This window comes from Oryctolagus cuniculus, chromosome 5 (assembly GCF_964237555.1).
Source record: "Oryctolagus cuniculus chromosome 5, mOryCun1.1, whole genome shotgun sequence".
Classification (NCBI taxonomy): Eukaryota; Metazoa; Chordata; class Mammalia; order Lagomorpha; family Leporidae; genus Oryctolagus; species Oryctolagus cuniculus.
The window spans coordinates 128498869-128525958 of NC_091436.1; the positions used below are offsets into that span (position 1 = coordinate 128498869).

At 53.9% G+C, this 27090-nt stretch overlaps 1 protein-coding gene across 1 annotated transcript; it reads left to right on the forward strand.

The window, feature by feature from the left end:
• Window positions 1-15310: 15310 nt before the first annotated feature.
• LOC138849805 (triggering receptor expressed on myeloid cells 1-like) lies at window positions 15311-23237 on the forward strand. The gene is made up of 4 exons (XM_070074673.1): window positions 15311-15555; window positions 18455-18811; window positions 20266-20467; window positions 22786-23237. The coding sequence occupies exons 1-4, from the start codon at window positions 15408-15410 to the stop codon at window positions 22889-22891; spliced, it is 813 nt and encodes a 270-aa protein (XP_069930774.1). The 5' UTR covers window positions 15311-15407; the 3' UTR covers window positions 22892-23237.
• Window positions 23238-27090: the final 3853 nt, after the last annotated feature.

Genomic DNA, 27090 nt, shown 5'->3' on the forward strand with positions numbered 1-27090 from the left:
CCACCCCTCTCCTTGACCTCTTGGGGTGGGGGCCGAGGGCCCCGAGAAGTGGGCCTGATTCTCCAGGGCCCCTGGCACCTCTGAGAAAGGAGACTCGAGAAGCAGAAGCCTTGATTGAGGACCTGGGGACATAGGGCAGGGGGCGGCAGAGCCAGGAGAGCCCTCCCGCTGTGGGGCCTCTCTGGGCCCTCCCTGGGAGCCATAGGCAGCTCTGGGGTTTGGCGCCCCCTGGCCCCAGGATGGGGAACAGGGGAGCAGCTGAGAAGGGGCGGAGACTGTGGTCAACCCAACACTACCCTCCCACCCCGCCCATTTCCTGAGCCCTGGTTTTCTCCACCTCCCCTAAAAGAGTGGGCTGTGAACAGCCAGCCAGAGCCAGTCCTGGGCCCCATTGCACCCCACGTTCCCTGTACCCAGGCCCCAGGGGTGGCTGGGGGGGTGCATTTCCACCTAGGGAGGCTGGAGGGGGAGCAGAGGAGGGAGATTCCAGGTGTGGAGACCTCTCAGGCAAGGGCGGGGAAGGCGAGCGCTGGCAGCACAGAGCAGGGACCTTGGAGGCGGCACTGCGAGAGGTGGGGTGGCTGGGGGGCGGGGGGCAGCGTCAGCGTGGGGGCAGCTGGGCCACCTGCTACTCTGCTGCCCAGAAGCAGGGTGGGGAAAAGCCGACAAAGGATTCTACCATGTTTTCCTTTTATGTTCATGGTTAGTTATGTAGTTTATTTGAAAGGGAGAGAGAGACAAAGAGAGAGACTGAATCTCATCCACTGATTCTCTCCCCAAATGCCCACAGCAGCCAGGGCTGGCAAAGGCCACGATGGGAGCAGAGAACTCCATCCAGGTCTCCCGTGTGGGTGGTGGGGAACCAACTGCTTGAGCTATCACTGCTCCCTCCCAGGGTGTGCACCAGCGGGAGGCTGGAGTTTGTGTAGAGCCTGGCACTGGGATGTGGTGTCCCAGAGAGGGGGAGAGAAGCCGCCGCCTGGAGGTATGGCATGTGCCCCTCTAAGTGTGGCTGCTGCTGAGGCCCGCTGAGCAATGCCAAGGTCAAGTGGGCAGGTCCCTGGGACGGGGGCTGGGCTTTGTATGTGCCAGGGTGACACAGGAGCTCGCTGGGGCTGCCCCGGATGCCACGGGGAATGGAGCGAGCTTCTGTGTGGTGGCCCAGGCAGGTGCCTTTGTGTGGTCTCTGCGGGAGCAGCCATTTGGTTAATTCCCACGGAGGAGCAGCAGGCCGTGCCTGCAGCAGGCCCTGTCATCCACGCTCACCGTCCAGGTGTTCCTCTCCACTTCGGTATTTTTAACTCGCTGTATTTTTTATGCAGAAATATTTTAAAATACATTGCAGATATCCTGACGTCTCAGCCTTAAATAATTCATCACGCATCTCTAAAAAAAGAGCTTCCTACAAATTAATATGATCACAGCCAAGGCAATGGCGAGTCTCTTTTTAATAGCCTCTGCCACTCAGTGCACGCTCAGAGCTGGCCGATGAGCTCAGCACATCAACCAAGAGCAGAAATTCTTGGTCTGCCTGAGACTCCCCCCCCCCCCCACTGCTGTCCCGCTTGTCACTGCCCTGGGCCTGCAATGGCACCTGGAAGAGCCCAAAGAACCCAGGAGGAAAGATGAGAACTGAAAAGAGGAGATGGGAGACTGGGGGTCCCTGGATCCCAAGGATGCTGTTCCCCCGACCCTCTGCTGCCCTCTAGTGTCCTGCTTCTTCAATTCCTCTCCAGTCACCCCCTGGCCAACTCTGTGTTCCTTGGCTGTCCCCTGCCCTCAGCCTGTGCTGGAATCTTCCACAGGGAGCCCAGGATTCACCATTCACAGCTCACGTCTGTGTTCTCGGCAGGCTCCTTTAGTTTGATTGTGTCCTGTGCTGCTCTGCCCCCCGGTAACCCTGAGCGAGAGGGGCTTCAGAATCATCTCCAGCCCCTTCATTTTCTAGAGAAAGAAACCAAGGTGCAGAGAGGGACGGCACCTGCCCAAGCTTGCACAGGGCTGAGATGAGGCAACAGAGCCAGGTCTTGTTCCCAATCCTTGCCAACCCCTCCCTTCTGCCCTTGGGGCTCGGGCATGGTGCCCTCCCCAGGGACTCCCAGGCTGCCACAGGTGATGATGGAGAAGAAGGAGCAAGCCATAGAAGGTGGGCCCTGGGGACCCCACGTGGGGATGTGGGATACGGTCACAGTTGAAGGAAACAACTCGAGTGAAGACTTTACAAAATTCCACAATGCACGTTCATGAGCGCTGGGGGGCGGTCCTGTACAGGTGACCATCGGGAGGCCCAGAGAAGGTCAGTGGCCTGCTGGGATGGTGGGGCTTTACTGCAGCCAGGCTCCTGCGTTTGCCACTGCACGTTGCACCTGTAAACAGAAGAGGAAGCCAGGTAGGTGGCCCGAGACCACTGCAGAGTCGCACACAGGGACCCAGGCTGTGCGTGCCCCCCCGCCACACACTGGGTTGGGGGCTCCAACTGTGTGGCAAGGAGGAGGGCTGCCCAGCTGCTGCTGGCCTGGGCAGCTTCCTTGGCCTGCTGCTCATGGGGCGGACTTGATGGGTGGGGCACGGGCGCCGAGGCTCTGAGGGCCATCCTGGAGAGGATCCTGTTGCCTCCGAGCGTCCGGCTCCCCAGTACAGCGGGGACAGGGAAAACAAGACAGGTGGAGTTTGCATCATGAACAGAGCTGAAATGCACTGACAACTTCACCGGAGGAGGAGTTATGTGATGGCCACGATGAACAGTGTGATTGTCCCAATTCAGATGAAGTTGGAGCAGTTGATGAGTTAGAAAACCAAATGATGGGGCCGCTGCTGTGGGTAGCAGGTCAGGCCACTGCCTGCAATGCTGGCATCCTATACAGGCATCGGTTTGGGTCCTGGCTGCTCCACTTCCGATCCAGCTCTCTGCTAAGGCCTGGGAAAAGCAGCAGAGGATGGCCCAAGTGTCTGGGTCCCTACCACTCATGTGGGAGACCTGGATGAAGCTCCTGACTCTCGGCTTCAGTCTGGCCCTCCCCTGGCTGTTGCGGCCATTTGGGGGAGTGAACCAGCGGATGGAAGACCTCTGTCTTCCCTCTCTCTGTAACTCTAGCTTTCAAATATATATATATATATATATTTTTTTTTCTTTTTAAAGATTTATTTATTTTACTTGAAAGTCAGAGTTACGGAGAGGCAGAGGCAGAGAGAGAGAGAGAGAGAGAGGTCTTCCATCCGCTGGTTCACTTCCCAAGTGGCTGCAACAGCTGGAGCTGGGTTGATCCGAAGCCAGGAGCCAGGAGCTTCTTCCGGGTCTCCCACATGGATGCAAGGGCCCAAGGACTTGGGCCATCTTCTTTTTTTTTTTTTTAATTTTTAATTTTTTATTTTTTGACAGGCAGAGTGGACAGTGAGAGAGAGAGACAGAGAGAAAGGTCTTCTTTTGCCGTTGGTTCACCCTCCAATGGCCGCCACGGCCGGCGCGCTGCGGCGGCACACCGCGCTGATCCGATGGCAGGAGCCAGGTGCTTCTCCTGGTCTCCCATGGGGGGCAGGGCCCAAGGACTTGGGCCATCCTCCACTGCACTCCCTGGCCACAGCAGAGCTGGCCTGGAAGAGGGGCAACCGGGACAGAATCCGGCGCCCCGACCGGGACTAGAACCCGGTGTGCCGGCGCCGCTAGGCGGAGGATTAGCCTAGTGAGCTGCGGCGCCAGCCAGGGCCATCTTCTACTGCTTTCCCAGGCCACAGCAGAGATCTGGATTGGAAGTAGAGCGGGGGGGGGGGGGGGGGACCGACCCGGTGGCTAAGTAGGTTAATCCTCTGCCTGAGGCAATGGCATTCCATATGGGCGCCAATTCCAGTCCCGGCTTCTCTTCCAGTGCAACTCTCTGCTGTGGCCTGGGAAAGCAAAAGAAGATGGCCCAAGTGCTTGGGCTGCTGAACCCACATGGGAGACCCGGAAGAAGCTCCTGGTTCCTGGCTTTGGATTGGCGCAGCTCTGGCCATTGCAGCCATTTGGGGAGTAAACTAACAGAAGGAAAACCTTTCTCTCTGTCTCTCTGTCTCACTGTCTGTAACTCTACCTCTCAAATAAATAAACAAAATCTTTAAACAAAACAAAACAAAAACAAAAAAAAAAAAAAAAAAAGGAAGAGGAGCAGCCAAGACTTGAACTGGTGCCCATGTGGGATGCCGGCACCGCAACTGGAGGATTAACCTACTGTGCCACGGTGCTGGCCCTGACCCATTCATTTTAAAGGTGAGTGACAGTCACAAAGTGCTGCTGCCAGCACAGGCTGAGGGACTGAGAGTAGAGGGTGAAGAGGCCCGTGCAGCCCCTGAATTCTCCCAGCAGGAAGCAGTGAGCCTGGGCTGCCTGCCACGGGCAGAGGCCGACTCAGCGGGCAGAGTGAGGAGCCCCGGCGAGGTGTGTCCAGGTAGAGCCCGGACAGTGTCTGCATGAGGAGTTGCCAACACTTGCCCAGAAGATGTTCAGATTTTCCATGGTTCTTTGGTGGACTGGAACTTTCTCTTCACGATCGCAGTAGCAGACACACAGGGAAGGACGGTCGGCCACACCACTACACAGTAAAGCTCGCACATTATAAGAAGATGCAATAAATAAAGTTTAAAGGCAAACCACAGCGTGAGTGCTTCCTTCTTACTTGGGAGATAAAGGGTTATTAGACTTCATATAAAAACAAGTCTTTTAAGCAATAAGAGAAAAATGAATATTTTAATAGAAAAAGAGGATAAGGCTAGAACAGATAACTTTCTACAGAATATAAATGAGCAATGTTAATAAAATTTATTCAAGATGGATATTATTAAAATAAATGTGAAAGCACTCTTCTCATCAGATTGACAAAAGTTAGAATAAATGATGATAACCAGGTAGGGGACAGGCAATTACATATCTGTTGGGTAAAAATAAGATGACTGCCATCCTGCAAGACGGCGGATCCAATCCATTATGACGAGGAAAGCAGCTTTGACTCGACTCTTCCAAATCCAGCAACTGAGAATGTCTGTTGTAGCCCTGTTTAAGTTTCCACATCTCAAAATAATGCACGCACAATGGTCACTGTTTGTACCACGTCCTCACACTTTCTGTTTTCTACATTTAAAACTATTCTGAAAGGAAATGATCAAAAATGCATACCCTTACCTTCAAAAATGGTGTTATAAATGCATATGAATAAAAATACAGCAGTTCTATACCTCAGTGTGCCACTCTCCAATTCCCTTTCTCATGTAGGAGCCAATTCGAAGCACTCTTTAAAAATTACTTATTTACTGCGGCTGGCACTGTGGCATAGCTGGTAAAGATGCCACCTGGAGTGCCAGCATCCCATATGGGCTCCAGTTCGAGTCCCGGCTGCTCCACTTCTGACCCAGCTCTATGCTGTAGCCTGGGAAAGCAGTTGAAGATGGCCCAAGTGCTTGGGCCCCTGCACCTGCATGGGAGACTGGAGGAGGCTCCTGGCTCCTGGTTTCGGATTGGCCCAGCCAATTGTAACCATTTGGGAAATGAACCAGCAGATGGAAGACCTCTCTCTCTCTCTGTGCCTCTGCCTCTCTGCAACTTTGCCTTCCAAATAAATAATTAAATCTTTTTTAAAATTACCTATTTTTTTTTTCAATTTTATTTGGAAGGTAGAGAGACAGAGAGACCAATGCAGAGAGGTCTCTCGTCTGCTGGTTCACTCCCCAGATGCCCACAACAGCCGTGGCTGGGCCAGGCTGAAGCCAGGAGCCAGGAACACCATCTGGGCCTCCCATGCGGGTGGCAGGGACCCAAGCACTTGCGCCATCACCTGCTGCCTCCTACAAGGCACATTAATTGGAAGCTGGATTGTGAGCAGAGGAGCCAGGGCTTAACTCCTGGGGTCGAAGTGCCCCAAGCTTCATCTTAACCATTACAACAAAACCCACCCCTGAAGTATCTTTTTTTCTTTTTCAAGATTCTTTTCTTTCTTTGAAAGGCAGAGTGACAGTGAGAGAGAGGGAGAGAGCACCCATCTGCTGGTTTACTCCTCAAATGGCTGCAACAGCCAGGGCTGGGCCAGGCTGAAGCCAGGAGGCAGGAGCTCTGCAGATGTTGCACCTAGGTGGCAGGGGCCAAGCACTTGGCCCATCTTCTGCTGCCTTTCCAGGTGCATTAGCCGGAATCTGGATTGGAAGTGGAGCAGCCAGGACTGGAACAGGCGCTGCAATATGGGATGCTTGCCCAGGTGGCAGCTTAACCCACTGCACCACAATGCTGCCCCTCCCACCAACAAAGTAACTGGAGCAAATACATCTTTCTTTTCCTGTTCACATTCTGATGAACAAAAGCCAGCCGCTGAGCCTGTGCCTAACTGGTGTCTGTTCAATGCGACAGATAGTAACGCTTGCTTGGGGATCCCAGGAACTGGCCTTGGAGAGGCTGCTGGGGTCGCAAAGCCATTGCCCTCCCTGGCCAGCAAGACCAGGGCACTGGGTTTGTGACTGCAGCAGGAAAGCGACTGTCGCCCGTCGTGACTCCAACCAGCCTTTTACCACTGGAAGCCAATGTGCGGCAGTCCACACCTGTTGTTCCTCTCACCCCTGACTCCCCCTTAATGGCTTGCACCTTTTTTTTTTTTTTTTTTTAATTTTTGAGAAGCAGAGTGGACAGTGAGAGAGAGAGACAGAGAGAAAGGTCTTCCTTTGCTGTTGGTTCACCCTCCAATGGCCGCCGCGGCCGGCGTGCTGCGGCCGGCACACCTCTCTGATCCGATGGCAGGAGCCAGGTGCTTCTCCTGGTCTCCCATGGGGTGCAGGGCCCAAGCACTTGGGCCATCCTCCACTGCACTCCCTGGCCACAGCAGAGAGCTGGCCTGGAAGAGGGACAACCGGGACAGAATCCGGCGCCCCGACCGGGACTAGAACCCGGCGTGCTGGCGCTGCAGGCGGAGGATTAGCCTAGTGAGCTGAGGCACCAGTGCTTGCACCCTTTAATGGCCCCGGACCACCCCTACTGAGCAGGACGGCAGTCTGGAGACCGCAAGCTCTGCTGCTGTGCTCTGTTGACAGATTAAGCTTCCTCTCTCCTTCGGCCGCAGACCTTGGCCTTGTTATTTTGATGCGGCAGGTTGACTCTTGGTAACGGTACCCTTATATTTAAAAAATATATTTTATTTATTTATTTGAGAGAGAGTTACAGAGAGAGCAGGAGACACAGAGAGAGGTCTTCCATCTGCTGGCTCACTCCCCAGATGGCTGCAACGGCCGGAGCTGAGCTGATCCGAAGCCAGGAGCTTCTTCCGGGTCTTGCACGCAGGTGCAGGGGCTCAAGGCCTTGGGCCACCTTCTACTGCTTTCCCAGGCCATAGCAGAGAGCTGGATGGGAAGAGGAGCAGCCAGGACTGGCACCGGCGCTCAGATGGGATGCTGGTGCTGCAGGCAGAGGCTTAGCCCACTACGCCGCAGCACCGGTTTTTGTGATTGTCTTAAAATCCTCATATTGTGATTGTATTAAAATTCTAGGCGTTATCCATGAAATGCCCACCGTGGGGGATGAGGATTGCTCCTGTCCCACGTCGCCCCACACCTCCCCCTGCCCCTGCCTGTATGCTCTCAGTCAGCCATCACCAGTGACATCAGTGCCCAGACAGCTCAGCTCACGCACGACCAGGCAGGTGTTCTCCCTCGCACCCTGTCCTGCAGCTTCCTTTGTGGTTCAGCTTTTTATTTTCCCTGAAGGTATCAACCGCTTTACTTACAAATTTGTTTCATATTCTATGCATCTTCATCAATCCCTTTCTAATCTCTGTATCAAACTTTCATCTCCATGTGTCCACGCATGTCAACCCTCAGCTGGTTTTATTCCTGCACGATGTGCCTGTGTGATCTAACGTCATCTGGTCCCAATCTGGCCTAATTTTCCTCTAGGCTGTCAGCACACAGCGGCTGCATTTCCATGCTGTCCCGTCACCACCTTCCATGTGGAAAGAGCTCCCTCCTGGCCCCATGCAATCTCTTGCTTTGTTGAAGAGAATTAGGAGACAGTACAATGACAGACCACTCTTCCTTGGGAGCACATTGCCTGCTCACTGCAACAACGCATGGCGGAGAGAATACACCGTGATCAGACGGGGTTATGGCAGGAATCCAGAGTGGGGTTAACATTTGGAAAATCAATCAGTGGGGGCCGGCGCTGTCGCATAGCAGGTAAAGCCGCTGCGTGCAGTGCCAGCATCCCATATGGGTGTCAGGTCAAGTCCCGGCTGCTCCTCTTCCGATCCAGCTCTCTGCTATGGTCTGGGAAAGCGGCAGAAGATGGCCCAAGTGCTTGGGCCCCTGCACCCACGTGGGAGACCTGGAAGAAACTCCTGAAAGATCCTGAAAGAAAGCTCTGGATTCACCCTGCTTCAACCATTGCAGCCATTTGGGGAGTGAACCAGAGGATGGAAGACCTCTCTCTCTCAAATAAATATATCTTTTTTTTTTTGACAGACAGAGTGGACAGTGAGAGAGAGAGACAAACAGATTGAAAGGTCTTCCTTTGCCGTTGGTTCACCCTCCAATGGCCGCCGCGGCCGCCGCACTGCGCTGATACAAAGGCAGGAACCAGGTGCTTCCTCCTGGTCTCCCATGGGGTGCAGGGCCCAAGCACTTGGGCCATCCTCCACTGCACTCCCTGGCCACAGCAGAGGGCTGGCCTGGAAGAGGAGCAACTGGGACAGAATCCGGCGCCCCGACCGGGACTAGAACCCGGTGTGCCAGCGCCGCAAGGCGGAGGATTAGCCTATTGAGCCGCGGCGCCGGCCCAAATAAATATATCTTAAAAAAAGAAAAATCAATCACCGCAAATCACAATATTAAAAAGAAAGGAAGAAAAACAATGATTATCTCAAAATTTGTAGAAAAAGCATTTTTAAGAATTAGCACCTATTAGCAAACTCAGAATGCAAAGAAACACCCTTTTCCAATAAAAGGGCATTTGCCTCGCATCGCGGCTTAACTGGAGGCTTAACCACTTTGATAAAGTAATAATAAGAAATACAGGAACACAGGTTGAGAAGGGAGAGGGAAAGCCATACTTATTCACAGACAACACGCCTGTGTATAATTAAATTCTCAGTGATCTACACAAGAAGCTGAAAGAATCAACGCTAGCATTTAGCAATGTCTCAGAGAATGGGGTGAAGATAGGAAAGCTAAATTGAGTTTCTATGTAATTGTAGAGTATCATAGAAAAATGAAATTAAAAGCAACGGTATTTCAATAGCATCCAAACCCACCCAAGACTTATGGATGAATCTAACAAAATATGTGTGAACCCTATATACACAAAACTGCACAAATATTCATGGTAGATATTAAAGGAGCCCTGGATAAGTGGAGTTCACGAACTGGGACACTCAGTTTGGGTAAGAAGTTGGTCGTTCTTTCTCAGACCTGTCGCTTGCAGGTGGTAATGGCGCGCTCTGGCCAGCAGGGGGCAGGGCAGCCTGTCCCTCACCCCGTTGCCGTGCATAGGCCAGAACTTGGCTGTGCTTGGGTGGAGCCCCCAGCTCAGGGCTGCAGACCACATTGGCGCTGCGTCCTGCCCTGTGGAGGGCGCATGTGCAGTACAGGGAGCGCTGGGCCCCAAGGCCTCAGCCTCAGATGCCAAGATTTCACCGGGAACCAGGAAGGCCTCCTGTCGCTCCCCCTCTTCGTGGAGGAACGACACTAAACCCTGCCTAGGCTTCCTATCCGAGTCACGGCACCATTATGTCGCTCCCCCTCTTCGTGGAGGAACGACACAGGACCCTGCGCTGTTCTTTTGTCTGCTCGGCCCTCCCCGGGTTTGCTGCTGGTTCTTCCCGGGTTGGCTACCGTCCCTTCCACCTCCGTGGAAGGGCAGTTCCCCCTGCCACATTCCCCACTTCCGCGGGGGAGCGGCACACCGCCGGCCGGCTTTCTCGGGGGCTGCACAGGTGTTCCCTCAGATAGATGTTCCTGGTGCATGTTGTCTCTCTCCTCCTTTATAGTCCTCTTCCACCAATCCCAACTCTGCTACCCACACGCCGAGTACGCTGCTCTCCTCCAATCAGGAGCAGGTCCTGCTGTTTATTGGTTGAACTGGAGGCAGCTGAGTAGAAGCTGTTTCCTCCTCTCCCAGCGCCATATTGTGGGAGAGCAGATGTATAGAATAAGTCTTAATTCCAGTAACAGTCTAGTCCGAGATGCTCCCCACAGCCTCCCATGCCTCAGTTTCCTCCCTGTCCACGTGGACAGCCAGACTGGCCATGCCCAGACTTGTCTGAACACTGAGATCAACCGGGAGCTTTAAAAGTCCGGGGGCCCAGTGTTGTGACTTGGGTGTGACCCTGGTTTGGCGTTTAAAGCACTTTCCCCAGGAGGGCCTCAGGTGCAGAGAACGTGGGATTCTGGGAGGTGGCTGCCTCTGGCCCAGGCCGTGCAAACTCTGAGCTGCACATCTGTTTTTACTCTTTTTCCCCCAAGGTTCCCTCCTTTGACCTTGCCTCCGTGAAAGTCCAGTGCCATCTCCTCTCTTCTGTCCCCCTAGCCTCCCACAACCTCTCAAAATGGAAAACGCAGGTTCCCCTTGCCATCTGAACTTGAACTATTCAAACCCTGGCTCCCAGGACCTGCAGAGTTTCCCTCCGACTGCGCTCGGTGGGCAGCTGCTGCGCCCCATGCCCTGCGCCCCGTCAGAGCAGTCACCAGAGCAGGAGGGCACCGAGGCGGCCCTGGTGTCAGCTTGGATCTCCCGGGTGCCCCGGGGGCACAGCCAGCCAGGGGCCTGTTCAGATAAGCCCCTTCCTAGCTGTAGCTCAGCATCTCGGAAATGCCGATTTCCATCACACTCGGCATTCTTGGGTGCAGAAGGGAAACGGAATTTGTATCCAGTCCCGTGGAGTCTGTGCCTGCTCATGCCAACCTGCACCCTCCGAGGACTGAAACACGTGGAGCCTGGCCCGATGTTTGGTGTTTCCATGTCTGCTGGCGTGCGGCGCTCCTTGGGTGGTGTTGCAGAGGTGTTGGAGGGTGTGTGGTGAGCAGGGAGCCTGGGGGGAGGTGCGTGGGCTGGCAGTGCCTGGTTCCCGGTGTGGCGGTGAATCCAGGCTCACCCTACCTGAGTCCCGGGGACTTCGAGTCTGGGCAGAGCTGTGCCCCAAGCTGTTTCAGCCACAAACCTCCCTGAGTCCCTAGCTACCTTCAGCTTGTGCTTTCCTGGGGCGTTGGAGGTGGGCCGAGAAAACCAGAGATAATTTTATACGTTGACCTTGTGCCCTGCAAGTCTGATGAACTTGTTTATTAATTCTAATGGATTTTTTTTTAGTATTTAGAATTAAATTTTTTTTGGTCGGGCTGGTGCTGTGGCATAGCAGGTTTATGGGGTAGCTCCCATATGCACCCCAGTTCAAATTGCAGCAGCTCCACTTCTAATCCAGCTCCCTGCTAATGCACCTTGGAAAGCAGTAGAAGATAGCCCAGGTCCTTGGGCTCCTGCACCCACGTGGGAGACCTGGAAGAAGCTCCTGGCTCCTGGCTTTGGATTGGCCCAGCTCTGGCTGTTGCAACCATTTGGGGAGTGAGCCAGTGGATGGAGGACCTTTCTCTCTTTCTCTTTCTCTCCTTTCCTCCCTCCCTCCTTCCCTCCCTCTCTGTAACTCTGCTTTTCAAATAAATAAATTTTTTTTTAAAAAAGGCTGCAGTTAAAATGGTACATGTACATTTTTAAAAACATTTTGTTTAGTTACTTTTTCAAGATTATAGGGTGAGTGTTTAATTTAATAGACTCCTTGGGTACAACTATAATTCAAGTTTCAGTATTTTTTTTTAAGATTTATTTATTTGAAAGGCAGAGTTACAGAAAAGGAGAAGAGAGACAGAGAGATACAGATAGAGACACATACACACACATACACACACACACACACAGAGAGAGAGAGAGAGAGAGAGAGAGAGATCCTCCATCTGCTGGTGCACTTCCCATATGGCAGCAACAGCCAGGGCTGGGTGAAGCTGAAGCCAGGAGCCAGGAGCTTCATCCAGGTCTCCCACATGTGTGCAGGGGCCCAAGCACCTGGGCCGTCCTCCACTACTTTCCAAGGTGCATTAGCAGGGAGCTGGATCGGAAGTGGAACCGGTACCCATAAGGGATACTGGCACTGCAGGCTGGGGCTTTAACCCACTGAGCCACGGCACCAGCACCCAAGCCTCAATATTAAGTCCATGAATTTTGCCAACTGGCATTTTGTTAAAATTACGACTACATAGGAGAAGCACAAAAGACAATCAGTACTTTTAAAAAATCTTCCTGTCATATAAATTCTTTTTTTTTTTTTTTTTTGACAGGCAGAGTGGACAGTGAGAGAGAGACAGAGAGAAAAGTCTTCCTTTACTGTTGGTTCACCCTCCAATGGCTGCCGCGGCCGGCGCACCGCGCTGATCCGATAGCAGGAGCCAGGTGCTTCTCCTGGTCTCCCATGGGGTGCAGGGCCCAGGTACTTGGGCCATCCTCCACTGCACTCCTGGCCACAGCAGAGAGCTGGCCTGGAAGAGGGGCAACCGGGACAGAATCCGGTGCCCCGACCTGCACTAGAACCGGGTGTGCCGGCGCCACAAGGCGGAGGATTAGCCTAGTGAGCTGCGGCGCCGGCCATATAAATTCTTTAGTATATGGATGAATAGATGAATGTTGAATTTTCAAATGAATCAAAATTATGGCAAGTATGTCACATACACAACTTATCTATTACATATTTACATGAAAATGACATATAATTTGATGATCTTTTATTTTCCCCTTGTATCTCAGGGTTTGCTCATGAGTCAGTGAGTAACGGGTGAGCGTTCGGCACAGCAGTTAAGACGCCACTTATGCCATCTGTCTTCGTCCTGCGTCTGAGGCCCCTGGTTCAAAACCCAGCTCTCCATTCCACTGCAGGCCCGGGTTCGAGGCCCGGCTCTCCATTTCACTCCAGCCTCCTACTAACATGCTCTCAGGGAGGCAGCAGGTGATGGCTCCAATGCTAGGTCCCTGCCACCTCTGTGGGAGACCTGGATGGCGTTCTAGGCTCCTGGCTTCAAGCCTGGCCCAGCCCTGGTTGTCGTGGGCGTTTGTCTCTGCCTTTATCTCTTTCCCTCTGTATCTGCCACTCACAAATAAATGAATAAATAAAATTTAAAAATTTGAAAAGTCACCTGCATTTCCTTGCCCTGCTATCTGGTTGTGGCTGAGGACTTAATGGTGAAATTTCTTTCTCTCTCTCTCTCTCTTTATTTTCTTGGACTTGTAGCTAAAGTGACACTTTTTTTTTTTTAAGGCTTTTAGCCACCTGAAGCCAAGGTTCTTGGTTTCTGTTTGTGGTTGATAAGAGGAAAAGAGGGAGGAGAAGAGGGGGACAGGGCCCGGTGCCTCTGGGCAGTAGCGTCCCTGAGGCCTGGCGGGAGGAGGCCCTGGGAGATAATCAGTTTCTCCTTTCCCCTTGTAGCTAGCATCTTTAGAATGCCTGAACTTCTAGGTGGCTACAGCTGCTTTCTTCTCTGAGTTTCTCTGGAAGCTTAGCTGGTGAGTTCCTGGCATGTGGAGTGGTTCCCTGTGGTCGGCCTCGGTTCCGGCCTCTGTGTGGGCCTCCGAGGCCGTGGCCTCCCTCTCCTGGCTGTCCCAGTCGACCCATGAGGGGCTGGGGCTGGCATCCCTCAGCCTTTTTAGTGTTTTCATTTTTAAGTTAAAATGTATTTATTTATTTATAAAAAAGATTTATTTACTTGAAAAGCAGAGTTAGAGCGAGAGAGAGAGAAAGAGGAAGGTCTTCCATCTGCTGGTTCACTCCCCAGTTGGCTGCAACGGCCAGAGCTGGGCTGATCTGAAGCCAGGAGCCAGGAGCTTCTTCTGGGTCTCCCACGTGGGTGCAGGGGCCCAAATGCTTGGGCCATCTTCCACTGCTTTCCCAGGCCATAGCAGGGAGCTGGATCAGAAGTGGAGCAGCCAGAACTTGAATGGGCGCTCCAATGCAGCTCGCCAGTGTCACAGACAGCTTGATCTGCTACACCACAATGCCAGTCCCCGCCCTCTCCACTTCTGGCGATGTTTTAAAGGGTTTTCTCCAGGCCCCGGGGGCTGCAGCACCATGCAGTGTCTATCTCAGGGCTGTTTGACGTCCTCTGCTGTCCTTGGTGACAGGGACCAAGTGCTGAGGGCGATTGTATTTGACCGTCAGAGTCTCAGCTGTGTGGTGCTGGGGATTAGTCACAATTCCATGAGGGTGGGGAATGGGGAAGGCAGCACCCAGGGCTACAGAGATGGCCACTTGTGTATGGGGCATGGCTGTCCATGCAGGGTCACGCCAGGGGCTGAGGTCTGACTCACACCCCCATACCGACCACTGACACTCCTGTGTGAATGGTGACACTTAACTATGTCCCCTCTGCCACACCCTGCCAGGCACCATTTCATTACCTTTTGCTTGGCATTGTTCTGTGGCCTCTGGAGCTCACCCTAGCTCAGTAGCCTGGGCAGTGGGAGGAACAGTCAGCACATGGCAGCTCCATGGGAAAAAGGTGTCAGGAGCATCACACCTCACTCCAAAGCAGGGTGGGCTTCGCCCGTGTGCCTCCCTGGAAGGCTCTCGAGACACACGGGCTCGTGGCCCAGACCGAGGCTCCTCCTTCTGATGGGGCACGTACCCACCCAGGACCGGTACAGGGTGGAAGCCAGGCAGCGTGCTCCAGGGGACCAAATGGCACAAAGTGGCGCAATCGGTGGTGGGGCACGGTGCTGCTCACCGGTGGTTGCCACACCGGGTAGGATGTTGACAAGCAGTAGTGGCTCAAAGGAATTTTTTTTTAAGAAAATATTTTATTTATTTATTTATATGAGAGGTAGAATTACAGACAGGGAGGGGGAGAGGCAGAGAGAAAGATTTTCTGTCTGCTGGTTCACTCCCCAAATGGCTGCAATGGCCAGAGCTGCACTGATCCGAAGCCAGGAGCTTCTTCCGGGTCTCCCATGCGGGTGCAGGGGCCCGAGGACTTGGGCCATCTTCTACTTCTTTCCCAGGCCACAGCAGAGAGCTGGATCAGAAGAAGAGCAGCCGGGACTCAAACCGGTGCAGTCCTATGTGCAGTCCACTGGGAGCAGGGGCAGTGGGGCTAGCGCGCTGTCCCATGGGAGGGGGTCACAGGAAGAGGAAGCTGGGGAAGGCAGACGTCAGCAGCCAGCACACTGAGGTAGAGGGTGCGGGTGGGGCTGCCGCCCAGGACACAGTCCAGCACAAGGGTCAGAATTCGCGGCAGTTATTTGCTCTGAAGTTTTGGGAAGTTGGAAAGATCCCCAGAGAAGAGGAAACTGGGTTCAGAGATGCATAACCAAGCGTGTAGAGCCAGGGCGGCGGTGGGGTTACAGAACCTGGAGCCTGGTGCCTCCCAGGAATGGCCTCATGTCCTGTTGTGCAACTTCCCGGAGCCTTGAGGTTGGGGCGGCTCACTGCAGCCGTCCCGGGAGCCCGAGGCGGCCTTGGGAGCTGGTGCACACCGGGATGAGGACGGCTGGGCTCTGGGGGCTGCTGTGGACACTCCTTGTCTCAGGTAAGGCGAGGAAGAGGTGTGAGCGGGGGAGGCCTCTGGGAGGAGACCCTGGCAGGCCTCTGTCTGTGACTCTAAGTCTGTTTTCTAAAGAAGTTTTATTTTCTTTTTACTTTTTTTTTTTTTGACAGGTAGAGTGGACAGTGAGAGAGAGAGATAGGGAGAAAGGTCTTCCTTTGCCGTTGGTTCACCCTCCAATGGCCGCTGTGGCTGGCACGCTGCGGCCGGCACACCGCGCTGATCTGATGGCAGGAGCCAGGTGCTTCTCCTGGTCTCCCATGGGGTGCAGGGCTCAAGGACTTGGGCCATCCTCCACTGCACTCCCTGGCCACAGCAGAGAGCTGGCCTGGAAGAGGGGCAACCGGGACGGCGCCCCGACTGGGACTAGAACCCCGTGTGCTGGTGCTGCAAGGTGGAGGATTAGCCTGTTGAGCCGCGGCGCCAGCCAGAAGTTTTATTTTCTTAAAAGCAGAGAGAGAAAGGGAGAGGTAGAGGGAGGGGAGGGGGAGGGGGAGGGGAAAAGGGAGAGGGAGAAGGAGGGGGGAGAGGGAGGGGGCTGCTGAGGACCCAGACAGGAGCAGAAGAGGCCTGGCACCCACTGTCGCAGAGGTCAAGGCCCTAGGCCTCCGTCACATTCGGTGGGTGGAGGCCTGTGGCTGAGGCCTGGAGGAGGGTCCCGCATGGCTGGGCCTTTTCCTCTTGTGATGCGACAGTGCCCACCTGCACTATGCCTGCCATAGTGGGGCCTGAGTCGCGCCTCCTCCTGATCTTATGCACGGGAACCTAAGGCGAATGGAAAACAAGGCTGGTCCTGGGAAGGCGCGGACGCAGGGAGGGGGTTCTCCCGGGATCCCCTGCTTCTGCAGGGCACGGGCCGCCCCTCGCAGAGACCGCCCGTCAGCCCTGCTTCAGGGCTCCTTGGAGCGGGGACGAAACCCAGGCAGATGGGAGTCAGGTCCTCAGGCACCAGTGCGTCCCCTGCTTTGCTTTTACTTTTCTTTCTTTCTTTCTTTCTTTCTTTCTTTCTTTCTTTCTTTCTTTCTTTCTTTCTTTCTTTCTTTCTTTCTTTTCTCTCTCTCTTTCTTTCTCTCTCTCTCTCTCTTTCTCTCTTTCTCTCTTTCTCTCTTTCCTTCTTCTTCCTTTGAAAGGCAGAATTACAGAGAGAGGGAGAGACAGAGAGCTCTTCCATTTATTGGTTCACTCCCCCAATGGCTGTAATGGCCAGGGCTAGGTTAGGCCAAAGCCAGAGGCCTGGAACCCCGTCCTGGAACCCCTGGGGGTTGTGGCCATTTGGGGAGTGAACCAATAGATGGAAGATCTCGCTGTGTCTCCCTCTCTCTGTAGCTCTGCCTTTCAAAGAAATAAATCAATCTTAAAGAAAGAGGGAGAAACAGAAGTCCCAGAAGAAGTGGCCTTCAAGTCTGGGTTTGCCTTGAAAATCTTCAGGCGCCCTGGGGTTGGGTCTTGCCAGCATCAGGCTGAGGTGGGCTGAGGCTGCCGGAGCTGTTGGCATGTCCTGGTGGGCAGGCATGGGCACCACCAAAGAGGCAACTCGGGCATTTTCATTGGGCACCCATCCAAAGATTACCCCGAGTGCAGCCACATCCATATTAGTAACAGCAACAGTATTTATGAAGCAGTAGTACTAGTGACAAGGGTAGTGTTAATGACAAGAGAAGTATTAACGGCAGGAGTAGTACCAGCAGTGGTATTAATGACAGTTGTAATATAAATAGCAGCAGTAGTGTTAATGACAGCAGCATCAGTAACAGCAGTAGTATTAATTACCACAGTGATACTAATGACAGCAGTAGTCTTAGCGGCAGCAGCAGAAGTCATCTGTAGCAGTAGCCTGTAGTGGTTCAGTCTGACCCAGCGTTACCGTCCAGCCTGTTGTCTGGTGTCCCACAGAGGAAGGTACCCAGGCCTGAGTACCTGAGCTATGTTCTAAATCATGGAGCCCTGTGTGTCCGGCTGAACACACAGGCCTGGATCTTCTCACCTCCATGCGCGTGGCCTCCCACTAGCCAGGCCCCTGTGTCCCAGGCCAGAGGGTCATCCCCAGTGCTGGGTGGTCAGCCCGGTTCAACCTCCCAGGGTGTGATGGAAGCTGCTGTCCTATAACCCAGGGTTCTCACACTTGGTCCTGTTGGCATTTGGGGTGAGAGCTGTACCTTGCCTTAAAAGGATGCTGAGTGGCACCCCTGGCCTCGAGCCACCCCAGCCTCCAGTTATAACAACCCCAAAGAGCTCTAGACATTGCCTACTGTCCCCAGGGGGACAAAAATCGCCCCCAGCTGAGGAACACAAGTGTGAGTCCTTGGCTTTGAAATCGGAGGGGCAGTTTCTGGGCTCAGGGCAGTGGGAAGTTCAAGGGAAGTGGTTTGAGAGCACAGCTGAGTCCATGACTCAGATAACATGGCCAGCTCTCTCCAGCACTGCCCCCAGCCCGGCCTCGGATCCTCCACCTGCTCAGACAGCCTCTTACCACGCAGTGGAAAAACAGCATCTCATGAGCTGATCCCTATGCCCCGGCTTAGGTGCTGTTCCTTAGCTTGCCTGCCAGGAGCATGCCTTTGCAACCAGCTCTTACCCTGTCCGTCCCCCTCTCTCATCTTGCCCTTCTGTCATGTTCCAGCCACTCAGGGCCTTAGCATAATGTCCTGTGTTCTGCCTCAGGTCAGGCCATTTCTACCTGTAGAAATGATCAGTTATGAAATCTGATTTTTATGGAGCAGAAGCCGTTTGGCTCTTGGAGTGAAAACAACAACAAAAACACCCTGCTTCAGGGTGGACAGGCCTGGGGCCTCGTGCCAGCTTAAACAGGCAGCTCCTGCACCCTTGTGTTTCCCAAAGAGAGGCCACCTTTCTCCCAGAGTGCACCTCTCTTTTCTGCACACAGAACTGGGAGCAGCACCTGAAGACAACGAGGAAGAGTACGTCCTGGAAGCGGGGCAGAACTTGACCGTGAGCTGCCCTTTCAACATCTGGAAGTATGCCAGTAGCCAGAAGGCATGGCAGAGGCTGGAGCCTGGCCAGGAGCCCCTGACCCTGGTGGTCACGGACAGGCCTTCGGGGAAGCCCAGCACGGTGCGGGTGGGGCGGTACGAACTGGAAGACGACCCGGATGAGGCCATGTTGAGCGTCCGGATGACGCAGCTTCGGGTGGCGGACTCAGGGCTGTATCGCTGTGTCATCTACCATCCCCCCAAGGACCCCGTTGTTCTGTTCCATCCCGTGCGCCTGCTGGTGACTCAGGGTGAGTGACCTGGGCCTGGGTGGGGACAGGCAGCCAGGGGAGGCTGGGGCGGTGGCAGTGGGAGAGCTGAGCTGCGACTCAGGGCTCCTAGCAGCGTGTCTTCTCCCAGAGGCTGCGTGTGGCAGGTCCCCCAATGCTGAGCTGGGGGCTGCTGAGCCTGGGATCCCCCTTAGGGAGCAGAGACTGTTTGGAGCTATGGCCGTGGGAGGCAGGGGTTTAGGGGAAGGCGACTGGTAGACTTGGGACACTTGAGGCCCAATCTTCAGGTCTTGTTAGCAGTCACTTCTTCAGAAGCCTCCTGGTGGTGCTCCCGGTGCGTCCGGAGCAGGGCTTCTCCCATCTTCCCGGGGCCACAGACCAGCCCAGGATCTTTTTTTTCAATGCAGAGCCCGACTCGGGGGTCTATCATGGAATCCGTTCCCAGGGGACGCTGGTGCTGCTGGTTCATGGCTCCCATTTGGGGAGCAAACCTCCAGCGCTTCTCAGTCTCCCCATTTCAGCTCTAAACGCTTCAGGGGGAGGGCCTGAGCCCTGTTGGGCTTTGTATCGCCAGTTCCTAATCCGATGTCTGGCATACATTAGATTCTCAGCAGGTGTTGATTTGATGAATTAAGAAAGACAGAGGAAAGGGAGACAGGGTACATTTCTAACACCGAAGGAATTTGAAGCCTAAGGAGGACAAGTTATGTATGTGATGTATGAATGAAAGATAACTTGTACCACAGAGTGTCCCAGGCGCAGGTGAATGGAAGACAGAGTTCATGGTCAATGCAGAGTAATGAGGGAGCATTCTTGGAGATGGGGGTGCACATCATTTGGTGAAGATGGCAGGCAATGCTTTCCAACAATGCAAATGCCTGAAAATTCTTTTTTCTTTTCCTTTCCCTCTCTTTCTTCCTCCCTACCTCTACTCTGTCCTGCTCATCCTTTTTTTTTTCTTTACTTCTTACTGTCTTTGACCCCATACTATTTCTTGGATTTTAGCAAAAGAAAATCTTGCATCTTGAATGGACATGTTCATTTCTCTTCATAGCTCCATTTACCCTACTGGTTATCAATCTGTCCATCTGTCCATCCACCCCCCACCTATCCATCCATCCATCCAACCATCCATCCATCCATCCACCCATCCATCTACCCACCCACCTATCCATCTATCCATCCATCCACCCATTCATTGTATTTATCTTTTATCAATATTTTATTTATTTTAAAGGCAGAGTAACAGAGGAGAGGGAGAGGGAGAGGCAGGGAGGGAGGGGGAGAGAGAGAGAGAGAGATATATAATCTTCCATCCGCTGGTTCACTCCCCACATGGCTGCAACAGCCAGAGTTGGGCCAGGCTGAAGCCAAGAACTAGGAGCTTCCTCTGGGTCTCCCACAGATCCATCGTATTTCTGTATCTGTATCTATCATCATCTACCTATCCATCCATTAAATGTGCCTTCTTGCAGGTCAATCAGTTATGCCTACCTCGAACAAGCATCCTCCACAGAGCCCGACTCCAATTCCCATCTTCACTCCTACCACTCCCAAGGTCTTGAGCACACGGCACAGCAGGCCCAGAACCTTGACCCAAACTCCACCTAGGTCAACTGCTGTTGTCTCCACTCCTAGGACTGGAGTCCACCTTACAAATGTGACACATGTCACCAGGTATGGTTTCCAGGCCTCTAGGCGCCGGGTTGGAGCATGGAGCCCTTTGTACCCCAGTCCTTGGGTTAAAAGGATATGGGCAGTGAGGGATGGGAAGGGTGGGGCAGGAGCAGACTTGAGTCACTTCCGGCTGTGTGGGAATTCCCAGAAGGAAGTGGTGACAGAGAGAGGAGGGGGTGACTCCCAGAGAGGCTGCTGTTCCCCCAGTTCACTGTCTTCGTGGCCTTGCACACCAGAGGAGTAAGGCGAGTGAGATGGCGCCTGTGCCGAATTGCGGTACACTCAGCCAGCCAGGGCCTGATGGTGTAGTGGGAGAAGCTCTGGGGGTGAGGGGGACTTGGATCCTGGGGCCAACCAGGCAGACAGTGTGGCTCTGGGCAAGTGGGACCCTGTGCATGCACTAGAGAGGCTGGAGGAGCCCCTGGAGCACAGCTGCCCTCAGCAGCCGTGGCAGGCCGGGAGCTCCGGAGCCCCCTCAGTGTGTGTTGCAAAATCTCATTGCGCCGTCAGAGTCGCTAACTTGGTATGCACGGCCCTCTGCAGCTCTTATTGAATGTCGATTGACTGCGAATGTGTTTATCATTAAATATTGAATTAACACAGAGAGCGAGATAACTCTTCCATATTCCCGCTAATCTAACATGTCTTTTTTCTCCATATTATCTTCTAGTCTTGATTCATGTCTACACTTCCTTTAACACAGCAGTAATTCTAATTACACGCATGTCACTACTTTCCCCACCGAAATTATTCTTTGTTCTTGCTATCCAGTCTTCATTATAATTGCAATGAGTGCATACTTTTCTATCAATTGGAAAAGCTGTGGCGTACATAACCATTCACCTAGTCTTAGACAATGATACGGCTTTTATTTTTTAAATAGTTTATTCAAATGAAATTCTCTTAAGAGAACTTCGAACATCGATGGCATTCTGTTTACCTACAGCACATGCAAATGGTCTGCCAACCAGCCAACCAGGAACAATCGGCAGGGTAATTGATAATAAATAGGTAAAAGATCCGTAGCAGCTTACCAACCTGAGTTTAGTATTTTAAAAATATTCCTTTTAAAATAAACATGAACTGCTTCCCCTGTCATTAACGAGTTTTAGGAAGTGATGGCAGGCAAAGCCATTAGGGAGACCAGGCTGGGCTGGGAAGGAAGCCCCAAGGGGGCTCTGCGGCCCCAGGGCTCACACCCAGTGCTGCTCCTCTCCTGGCGGCGGGAGCTGGAGAATTTACATCTGGGGACATAGGCATTTCCAGGTACTCTGGGAGTCTGCTGGCCCGTGTGCAGCCCGAGAGAGAGAGAGAGAGAGAGAGAGAGGCGCAGATGGTGGCTAGCTGGAAGTGGTCCTGGCCTGGGAGCCACACCTGAGGCGGAGCACAGGCTGGGGAGAAGCAGTGGAGTTAATGGAGCCCAGAGTGGGGGAGCCTTCCTGCAGCTGGCAGAGCCAGGGCGGAGGCTGGCACCGTGGGCAGTGCTGCTGCGACTGACCGCCCAGGGCGGGAGCAACGCTGTCTTCCCTGCTCTGTTCCCTGCCCCTGGCTCCTTGGCCCGCATCAGTGTCTCCAGTGGTTGAACTTGACCAGGCAGCCCTGGGGACACAAGGACAGGGCTGAGGCTGGGGTGTGGATTCCGCACAGAGGGGCAATTTGCCCCTGTGCGTCACATCCCTCCTTGCTAGTTCGTCCTTCCAGGCTAACTCACACCGCATTAGCCGGGTGTCAGTGTTCTGTTCTTCTCTCACTACCTGTTTCTCCATTTGTCCTTGCATCTTAGTGGCATACATTGTGTTCTTATCCCCAGCTGCCTGCAGCTGGGATAGCCCAGGCTCCTGTTATTTGTATCTCTCTTTTTTAATGATATGCATCGGTGGTTGCATGGGACTTTTAGAATCATCTTGCTAAAAAAAAAAAAAAAATCATGCCGGGATCCAATCAGGGCTAGAGTCTTCTTGGTTTATAGATGGGGAATCTGAGGCTAAAACGAGAAGTGACAATGACGGGAAGTAGGCCAGAGTCCTGAGAACAGACAGGCTTCCTACCTGCTCATCACAGAGAAGGAAGCTGGGGCTAACCAGGCCAAGGCCTCATGGACCCCGAGCTCAACTAAATATCTTTCTAACTCATAGTTTCGGGCAATGGGATAACCTGCATGGCACAGAGGCAGACGCTAGGAGGAAGCTGTGGGAGGCCCTTGGGGGATGAGGTTGGGGTGCAGAGGGATTCCATGAGGTTGGGGTGCAGAGGGAGTCCATAGCTCTCCGCTGCGGCCACACCCCTGCCGGCCATCACCCAGTCTCCTCTCTCCCCAGGATCCCTGTGTTCGGCATTGTCGTCTCCGTGGTCTGTGGACTCCTGAGCAAGAGCCTGGTCTTCACTGTCCTGTTAGCTGTCACCCACAGGTCATTTTCACCCTAGAGCCGTGAACCCACAAGAATGACCTCTGGGTGTGGACCTCTGGCTGCTTGGGCTGCCCACGTACCATAGCAGAGGGCCTGGGTTCCAGTCCCAGTTCTACTTCCAATCCAGCTTCCTGCTCATGCATACCCTGGGAGGTGGCAGGTGAAGGCTCAAGTACTTGGGTCCCTGCCACCTGTGTAGGAGATGTGGATTGGGTTCCTGGGTCTGGGCTTTAGCCTTGCCCAGTTCTAGCTGTTGTGGGCATTTGGGGAGTGAACCATTGGATGGAAGATCTTTCTCTCATTCCCTCTCTCTGCCTTTCAAATAAATAAAAATAAATAAACATAAAACTTTAAAAAATAAAGCAACAATAAATGAATGGATGGGGCTGGCTCCACGGTGTGGCAGGTAAAGCTGCTTCCTGGGACACCGGCATCCCATGTGGATGCTGGTTCGAGTCCCGGTTGCTCCACTTAATCCAGCTCCCTGCTAGCAGCCTTGGAAAGCGGTGGAGGATGGCCCAAGTGCTTGGGCCCCTGCCACCCACAAAGGAGACCCAGAAGAAGCTCCTGACTCCTGGCTTCGACCTGACCCAGCCCTGGCTGTTGTAGCCATCTGGGCAATGAATCAGTAGATGGAAGATCTTTCTCTCTCTCTCTCTCTCTCTCTCTGCCTCTCCTCTCTCTGTGTAACTCTGACTTTCAAATAAATAAGTAAATCTTTAAAATAAATAAATGCGTGACCTCTGACCTTCAGAAGAAGAGGGAAAAAGCGAGGCTTAATGACCTGGAATGAGTCTTAGTCACAGGTGACTTCTAAGGCTCAGGATCCCGCCTCCCCACCCCTGCCATCACCCCGGGTGGGGCTTCAGCCCCCAGAAGAGAAGCCGTCCGCCCTGGCCCCTCCAGCAGCTCAGGGTGCACGTGACGTGAAGGCGGAGTCCAGGACATCTCGGTTTGCTGGCGCTCTGCAGCTGATCTCTTTGCCACTTGCCCTTCTCCTGGGCCAGACCAGGTAGACCAGCTGACTACAGAACCATTCAGGGACCCAGCCCGGCCTTGGGCCCTCCTCGCTCTGGAAGCCATCACCTGGTTTTCCCTTCGTGGGCGGCCGCTCCAGCACTCCCGGGCAGGGGTGATAAACATCAGGAGAGGGCAGGATGCTGCCAAAGGATCTGCTCAGTTGGGACAGAGAAACCCAGAAACCTGGGACCACGCTGGGAAGGCGAGGTGGGGGTCTCGGGAGGGGCTCGAAGCAGAGCCACAGACTTGCCGAGTGCGAGCGTGCCTGCCTGCCTTTTCTCTCTGTACCTGGAAGCAGCCACGGAGGCAGAGGCTGCGTGACCAGAGTGAGGCCATAAAGGCTCCCTTATTGCAGGGCCCACAGCTGTGCACACGGAGCCACTGGGGCCCTGTCTGATCTCAGCGCATCGCTTCATTGTCTCACACGAGGGCAGGAGTGGCTAGGGTGGGGGGCAAGATCCCGCCAGCTGGGCTCTGCGGGCTGCCCCAGGAGCTCTCCTGGGTCCCTTGGCTCCCTGCTCGGAGTCTGCCCACCCCTCGTCTTCAGCTGCCTCCCTTGCCCTCTCGTTTTCTGGTATCCAGTCTCTCCTGTCTCCAACAGACTGAGAGGAGGATTTTCCTGTTTACTGCTGGGGCTGTAAAAGGGAAGGGGCCTGCAGGTGGGAGATTGGGGTTGGGGGGGGTGCCTTCCACTCCAGTGCAGCCGAGGCCAGCTCCACCCTAGACTCCCCAGGAGCAAAGCGCCTTTACCACATGCAATCCACTTAGCTGGAGGAAAACAGATACCAGGGTACCCCAAAAGTTTGTGGAAAATGTGTATCATGACAAAATTGTAAGTGGACTTCACAGAGTTTTTTTTTTTTTTTCACCCAAATACACTTGCCTTTAAAAATTATCTCTTTAGAGATGTAGGAAGACACACAGAGAGAGATACAGAGAGAGAGAGCACTCATCTGCTGGCTCATTCCTCAAATGTCTGCAATGATGGGGGCTGGGCCAGGCTTGTCTTTTAATTCCCTCTCCCATGAACTTGCTGAAGGCCCCGTAATCGGCTTGATTTCCCTCAACACTTGTGAAACAAACACCCTGGGGTGCTCAGGCACTATATCCTCTCCCTGAGCCTAGTTCCTCCTTGTCTTGGTGCTCAGACCGGACCGTAGTCTCTGCAGAAGCACTCCACCCAGAAGCTGGCAGCCCAGAGGTGGCCACACAGGGGCAGGGTTTGCCCTCTGAGCCGGCGGGGCTGGGACCGGCGGGGTCACCACAGCGCTTCTCAGACTGCCGGCCTTGGGCCCCCTGTGTCACATTCCCCTAGAACGTAAAACAAGAGCCTGGGCCCCAGGGCCCCTCCAGATCCGCTGAATCAGGGGCACAGCTCTCTCTTTGTTGCTCTGCCTTGTTTCTGTCCTCCCTCCCAGACACCAGCCATTCACATCTACATCCTGGAACAACAAACTGCACGCGTTACAGTGTGCGTGCTTAATTTAACCCTAGATTCGCGGTATTGAAGTCCAAATATCAAAACTGCTTGAAACTTTATATGCAATCCAGCAGCTGCCTTCCTCTTTGAGGGCTCCTTCAGGCCACCCAACCCACCCCCCAAACAGCTGTGGTCTCCAAGATCAGGCAACACCTCTGCCCAGTGACTCACCTCCGTGGCCAGCCTCAGGCATCCCTTGTTGGTTTCCCCAGTCTCTGCCCACACCTTCAGCAGACACTCTTGAGTTCGGCGAGCCACCTGCTTCTGGCTGGGACCTTGGTTCATCCAAGAGTGCTGTGTGGTTCATTACACACTCCTTTGGGTTGGACCCTCTCTGGCTTTGAATCCCAGCTCTGAATCTGCTACGGCTTGAACGGGATTTGGCCCCTGAACCCATGCAGGTGTTTAAACCCTCAACTCACACTTTGATGGTTCTTAGTGGGTGGGAACTTACGGCAGTTACGTATGGTGTTGAGCAGGTGGGCCGTGTGGGAGGTCCTTAGGACCGTGCTGGTAATTCTTGGGAGGGAGCCGGTTGTATAAGCTTGATTTGGGCCCAGTTGCTCTCTCGGCTTCTTAGCTTACCTGTGATAGTTTTTCTGCACACACTCTACCATTGCACCATCCATCAGCCTCACTAGAAAACCAAGCCAAAGGGACTGCCTGATCTTGGTCTGTGAGTCTCCAGAACCATGGAGCAAAATGCACCTCCTTCCTTCCTACGGAGCTTGCCTTCGGTGCTGCATTGTGGTCATGAAAAGCTGACCGGTACAGCACCCCTGCAGTGATGGTCTGATCTCCCAGGTCTTTTAGTCCTCCTTGCCTCTGCGGGCATCATACCTCCTCACCGTTACCTGTCATGATTCTTGATGCCAACGACAGGATCCAACTCCGGCAATCCTAAGCAGCCGAGGAAGTGTACAAGGATGTCAGGGACGCTCAGAGTCGGTGAGGCTGCAGGTCTAGTGTGGGGAGTGGGCAGAACTCAAGAGGCAATGGGCAGCCGGGGACAGTCTGGCAGTGCCACCATTGATGCCACTACCCTGGATGTGGGAAGCCACCAGTCACCTGCTACCATGCTGTGCCTCAGATCATCTCCAACTGGCCCTGCATCTTAGATCACATCCTGGGATCCGAACCCCGGACAGAATCATGCTTTTGGCCAAGCTAAGGACAGATCACGTGCCTGCCCCAGAGCTGCCAGGGAGAAGGGTGGGAGGAGTCTCTGTCTCCACGCTCAGGGAAACAACTCTGCATTCCCGGGAGAGCCACGCACAGGGGCACGTCTCCAGTGGAAAAGGTGCTTGGTGTGTGAGAACCAAGACAGGACAGACATCCCTCGCAAGTCTCCCAACCCTGACAGGATTCAAGGAGACGACCTAAGAGAAGCACCTGGCACACAGTAGGATTGCAAGCCATGGGAGTCACTCCCTTTTACCCCTGTAGGGGTGATCTCCATGATGACGCCTGGACTGGACACCTTGGGGAAGTCTGCACCTGGAACACAGGCAGAGCACCTGAGGCAGGTGTCACAAAGAGTTTTGGCTGGGCCGGTGCTGTGGTGTAACAGGCAAAGCTGCTGCCTGCAGGACCAACACCCCATATGGGCACCGGTTCAGTCCCAGCTGCTCCTCTTCTGATCCGGCTCCTTGCTGAAGCACCTGGGAAAGCAGAGGAAGATGGCCCAAGCCTTTGGTCCTTGCACCCACATGGGA

Coding starts and splice junctions, on each gene's coding strand:
- LOC138849805 (XM_070074673.1), top strand. CDS start 15,408: ATGTCCTGTTGTGCAACTTCCCGGAGCCTTGAGGTTGGGGCGGCTCAC. Junction 18,812..20,265: donor GCGCCTGCTGGTGACTCAGG/GTGAGTGACCTG, acceptor GCCTTCTTGCAG/GTCAATCAGTTATGCCTACC. Junction 20,468..22,785: donor AATGTGACACATGTCACCAG/GTATGGTTTCCA, acceptor CTCTCTCCCCAG/GATCCCTGTGTTCGGCATTG.